Below are 6,000 nucleotides of genomic sequence, written 5' to 3'. Positions count from 1 at the left end.
TGAGAGAACATGACTACTCCGTTTGCCTCTAAGATCCACGATAAATGACACAAAAGAAAGCTAAGCTGGGTGCTCATTTGAGGTCTACTGCCTAGGAACATCAATTAATAACAATAGATTAAGATTCAAATCAAGATCAAAGCCTGCTGCACCTGCAAGACATCTTTAGGATTCCATGCTGTTGGGTGAACAAAACCAACACCAGTCATTCACACACATGATTTAACTATGGACTTTGAGAGGTGAGAAACAAAATTGTGTGGAATAGTAGCTAAGCTTTTTCACATCCGAAAGGAGTTACTCCCAAGACACTTTTCCTTATCCCTACAATCATGAGCAATATATCTATTTTCAAACAAAAAAAGAAATATGCAAAGTCCTTTCCAGAAGAAAAGCTTTTCCAATAAAATTTAAATTTTTATTAATATTTAAATTATAAACTAAATGTTAGCAACCAGTTACAGACATATTTACTGTGGGCAAATTAAGATTCGGAATTAATTGCAATAAATCAATCCATCTTCTCAGAAATTGTATGATTTCCTTCGGTTTACAACCCATGATGTGCAAAGTAGAATATAACGTGAAATAACTTACCATCTACCCTAAAAGCTACAGAAAATGGAATCGCTATTAGGATCGAATAATAAGACCGGGACAGTTGCGCAGTTTTTCTTAATATAAAATATAGAAACTCTGAAAAGGTAATACTGTTGGGTGAGCTGTAAAACCCATAAAAACAACAATTCTGCCACAGCGCACAGAGAAACGCCTTCAGGTTCCCCGACGCCCCAAGCAGCCAGCCCTCGGCTCAGCACTGGAGAGAGAAAGCCACACGTCCTTACGGGAGGTCATGCAAACAGTGGGAAACAAGTGTGCCAAAGACAAACACGCCGTCCTCCAACCTCGTGGAGGTCTACCAGCGGCCTCGCCGGCAGACTCAGCAGCCCCGGCGCTCGCAGCCGGCGTTCCCCGGCGGGCCGGCCGGCGGACTCAGATCTGAGGTGTCTCGCTGCAACAGGGAAAGTGGTCTTCGGTCCGAAACAGGACGGGCGGCTCGTAGCCGCTCTGCTGGGGCCTGCCAGAGGGCGCCTTGCTGAACAAGGAGGGCACGCTAATCGTGTGCAGCAGCTTCCTGAAGGCGCTGGGGAAAGCGCCCAGCTCGGCCTCCGCCCTGGCCACCTGCTCCTCCATCCTGGCCACGCGGGCGCCGATCATCCCCACGAAGGCCTCCAGCCGGTCGATCCTGCTGTAGACCCGCCGCATCTCCGCGGCCTTCGCGTAAATGCGAGGCACACCCTCACTGACGACGTGGGAGGAGTCCCCGCGCAGCATGTCCAGCATGCCCACGAACTCGTCCACTCTGGTGAGCAGGTCCTCCAGGCTGGCGTCCAGGGCCTCGACCTCGGGCCGCGCCCCGACTCCCGGCAGCAGGCAGGCGGCGTAGCCCGCGGCGGCGCGGCGCAGCAGCGGCAGATCGCGGCCCGGCGCGCCCAGCTCCGACGCTTCGTCCTCCCACGGCCCCGAGGCGCTGCTGTGGCTCTGGGACACATTGCCGCTGTCCCCGCTCCACGCTGCTCCAGGGAGCTCGGCCTCGTCCTCCGCTGACTCCTCGCGCGGTGGCCCACCACCCGCGGCGCGACCCTCCATGGCCCGCCGCGGCCCGGATGCCCGCCCGACTTCCGGGCTCCCAGTTTTGCTTCCGGCTCCTGCGCGCGCACGCGCGCGCCCCAGCAACCGGCTTTTGCGCGCTCACGTACACGCACGCGCGCCGGTCTCCGTTTCCAGACCCTGGACGCTCGTCCGCGCGCGACGTGAACAGGGCTAGGTTAAGACGCGTGGGTCCTCACTGTACCTTTCGCGTGGTCACGCAATCAGGTAACCCCCATCGAGATCAAGATACAGAACATGTCAAGGACCCATGAAGAGCTTCCCACTGTCCCTAGTTTCTTCTTGCTGCTCATACCGAAATCAAAGAGAGAAATAAACAGGAGTTCCTCAGAACCTTTCTCTTCTTGATGATTTTGAACGTTCTCATCTTCTTTCCACTTTTTCCCAAACACTTGGTGTTGTCAACATTTTCGTTTTTAGCCATTCTAGTGGATGTATAGTGAATGCTAGCTCATCGTGGTTTTAATTGGCATTTCCTGTTCAATAGTGAACTTTAGCACCCTTTTGTATACTTATTGGCCATGTGGATATTCCCTCTTCTGAAGTGCTGGCTCAAGTCTTGCCCGTTTTTATTTTTTATTTTTATTTATTTTTTTAAAAGATTTTATTTATTTATTTGACAGAGATCACAAGTAGGCAGAGAGGCAGGCAGAGAGAGAGAGACAGAGAGAGAGGAGGAAGCAGGCTCCCTGCTGAGCAGGGAGCCCAATGCGGGGCTCCATCCCAGGACCCTGAGATCATGACCTGAGCCGAAGGCAGAGGCTTAACCCACTGAGCCACCCAGGTGCCCCATTTTAATTTTTTAAAAAATATTTTATTTAGGGGCGCCTGGGTGGCTCAGTGGTTTGGGCTGCTGCCTTCGGCTCAGGTCATGATCTCAGGGTCCTGGGATCGAGCCCCGCATCGGGCTCTCTGCCCTGCAGGAAGCCTGCTTCCCTCTCTCTCTCTCTCTCTCTCTCTCTGCCTGCCTCTCTGCCTACTTGTGATCTCTGTCAAATAAATAAATAAAATCTTAAAAAAAATATTTTATTTATTTACTTGTCAGATTACAACCAGGGGGAGTGGCAGGACGAGAGAGAAGCGGTTCCTTGCTGAGCAAGGAGCAATGTGGGACTCGATCCCAGGAGTCTGGGATCATGACCCCAGCTGAATGCAGATACTTAACTGACTGAGCCACCCAGGTGTCCCATCTTGCTGGTTTTTAAATTGAGTTATTTGTCTTTTCCTTATTGATCTATAAACATTCTCAATACAGTTTGAATGTGAATCCTTTATTATCTATATCCCTTTAATAAATTCTAATTCATCAAACCAGGAATGTCTGGAGAGCTAAAGGGGACACTCAGGATACAAGATACAAATCATTGTGTGTGTGTGTGTGTGTGTGTGTGTGTGTGCTGTATGATCTTTAATTAGCTATAGTCTTCCAATCAAGTCACCTAGGGACCATTTTACCCACTGCTCTGTTTGGTTGCCAGTCTCTTGTCTCTTTCTGGTCAGGTGGATACCTTTTCCCTGGGGAAAAGAAATCCATGGTTTGTTCCCTTTGCCAATAACAAAAATGTTAAGAGAGTTGAGTGGCAAATCAGTTGCCATTGGCATCTTTCATGTGAACAGTACCTGAAGAACTAGGGTGTCTCTCTCTGCTGGTGACCAGTTCTTCCCAGGTTAGCACTGTGGTCACCCTACACAGTTAGCCAGTGTCGCACTTGTGAAATCAGTAATCTCTCCAGTCGGCCAAATCAATCTTAATGGTGTCATTCACTCTGATGAGGGGCTCAGGACAGCGGATGGAGCAAGCATCATGAGTCACCAGATGAGGGATTTCTTTTGTCCCCACAAAGATCTTCCTCACTTTGCCCAATTTACACTTGACCTTCTCAGGTGTAATCCAATGAACAGCAAAGTGATCCTTGGTGTCATACATCAGATGAAAATTCTCCCCCAGTCTTGTCACTCTGATGATACCCATAAAACTAGTAGGATACATTATATCAGCTTGGATATTGCCATCATTCTTAATAAAATGCTGCACACAGATCTTTACTTCATCTCCTATTAGGGCATACTTAAGTCTGTTCCTTAGGAAAATGATTAAGAGGCAGACATTCTCTCAGCTTATGGGACCAGTAGACAGGTGAGGAGCAAACACACTGGTCAGTTTATCCAGCAGCCAATACTACCTGCTTCAGATAACCTTGGGACCACGAGCTGTGGCTGCACTAGGGAGGAGACGAGCAAGATACAAAATCTTGGGCAAACCATATCACGTAATTATTATGGGACGATAAGGATCGTGAGATGATCTTACGGATCATATGTCCAATGCCCAGTTTAGAGCAGCAGGTGGAAACTGACCTCAGAGATATGTGTTCGAGTTAGCCAGCTTGTCCAAGGCCACAGAACAAGTAACTGGAGGGACTAGGAGCACCTAATGCAGGATGTTTCTGACTTCAAAACCTTGAGCACAAACAACCTCCATTCACTGTCATAATTACTATTACACTATCACCACTTATATCTGCTGGTGCTTTGGTATTTGCAAATCACTTTCCTGCACATCACCTCACTTACATATCTTCCCATCGATGGATATTCACGCTGGGATAACCAGTTTTTACTTAAAGACTGGAATACTGAAGCTCTAATCTGTGGCACTATTGTAAGCAGAGTCCCTCCAAAGTTCAGCTAGTGGGACACTCACTGAACAAGCCTGCAAAGAGACTCCATCCATTCCACAATGGCATACTCTCCGTGCTCAAACATTTTTTGTTAAATGAATGTTAAAGCTGAATTTTACTGGTCCCCTGCTGTTTTTCAGGTCCTATAGGTGTTAAGGACAGAGACCAGAACCCACTGTCAAGGAACCTCCAATAGACAGAGGCGCTTATATTTTATGAAAGGAGGCCTTATCTCTAAAATATTCCCTAAGGCCCTACTTGTGTCCAGGCTGCCAAGAGGGGCTGAGGACAGAGCCGAATCAGAAGTGGCCCTTTATCTTAGGTTGCTTACAGTCTGGTGAAGATGATGTAGGCAGGTTGGGTCCAAGAACCCAGAGGGGGTTCGGGGGTCCCTGCAGGACCAACTTTGCATGGGACAGAAATCAAACACAGGCCAGAGAAAGTAAAAACAGCTTATTAAATAGTGTGAGAAACAGAATTTAGCAGACAGACTGGGAGACTCAGAAAGGAAAGGAGAATGAGTCTCTTCCTGGCTTGGGTCTAGGGGTTCATATTGGAAAGGGATCTAGGGCAACTATTCCTTCAGGAATCCAGAGTAGGGTCCGATCAAAGGTGAGTGGCCCGTGAGTAATAGGTGTTATTCTATAAATCATTGAAGGTAGGGGTTACTGATGCCAGCCAGCATCTGCCAAGTCTTGTTCAAAGTTAACGTCCTGGGAACATGTTTGGGATCTGGCTCTTCTTAGATGTTATCAGGTGTTTGGGGGCCTAGGACAAAAATTCAGAGAATAGGGTGCCTGGGTGGCTCAGTTGTTAAGTTTCTGCCTTCAGCTTAGGTCATGATTCGAGGGTCCTGGGATCAGTCCAGACATCGGGCTCCCTGCTCGGCAGGAAGCCTGCTTCTCCCTCTCCCGCTTCCCCTGCTTGTGCTCTCTCTCTCTCTCTTTGTGTCTCTTTGTGTCAAACAAATAAATTCTTTTTAAAAAACCTCAGAGAATGAGTAACTCTCTTGTTTCCCCTTTGAAGTGGGAACATCGCTTTTTTAGTTTAACTGGATGCAGAATACAGAACATAAGTACTTGTGGCCTAAACAGAAACAACAGAGACAGGACCTTTCTAAAATGAGTCCCTTCAGTTACCCTACCTAAAACAGAGAACAAAAACCTACTGACCAGAACAACCCAAGGCAGTGGGAGAAAAATCCGCCCAGGACAAAAAGCTGGGAGCAAGGGGTGAGAAAAGAGCAGTTAGAATCCTGGGTTTTTGGCAAGGGAAGTGAGGGCAAAAATGAGCTATTGGGACTTCATCAAGATCAAAAGCTTTGGCACAGCAAAGGAAACAGTTAACAAAACCAAAAGACAACTGACAGAATGGGAGAAGATATTTGCAAACAACATATTAGGTAAAGGGTTAGTATCCAAAATCTATAAAGAGCTTATCAAACTCAACACCCAAAGAACAAATAATCCAATCAAGAAATGTGCAGAGGACATGAACAGACATTTCTGCAAAGAAGACATCCAGATGGCCAACAGACATGTGAAGAGGTGCTCCACATCACTCGGCATCAGGGAAATACAAATCAAAACCACAATGAGATACCACCTCACACCAGTCAGAATGGCTAAAATTAACAAGTCAGGAAATG

General features: G+C 47.6%; 1 protein-coding gene and 1 pseudogene across 1 annotated transcript; both read right to left on the bottom strand.

The window, feature by feature from the left end:
• Positions 1 to 396: 396 nt before the first annotated feature.
• On the bottom strand, positions 397 to 1,713 carry BLOC1S4 (biogenesis of lysosomal organelles complex 1 subunit 4). The gene has a single exon (XM_059165762.1). The coding sequence runs from the start codon at positions 1,648 to 1,650 to the stop codon at positions 994 to 996; it is 657 nt and encodes a 218-aa protein (XP_059021745.1). The 5' UTR covers positions 1,651 to 1,713; the 3' UTR covers positions 397 to 993.
• A 1,001-nt stretch (positions 1,714 to 2,714) lies between these two features.
• Positions 2,715 to 4,257, bottom strand: LOC131816490 (small ribosomal subunit protein eS4, X isoform-like; annotated as a pseudogene).
• Positions 4,258 to 6,000: the final 1,743 nt, after the last annotated feature.

This window comes from Mustela lutreola, chromosome 1, assembly GCF_030435805.1.
Source record: "Mustela lutreola isolate mMusLut2 chromosome 1, mMusLut2.pri, whole genome shotgun sequence".
Taxonomy (NCBI): Eukaryota; Metazoa; Chordata; class Mammalia; order Carnivora; family Mustelidae; genus Mustela; species Mustela lutreola.
Note: the sequence above shows the minus strand (reverse complement) of the source record. Positions and strands in the feature narration are given on the sequence as shown.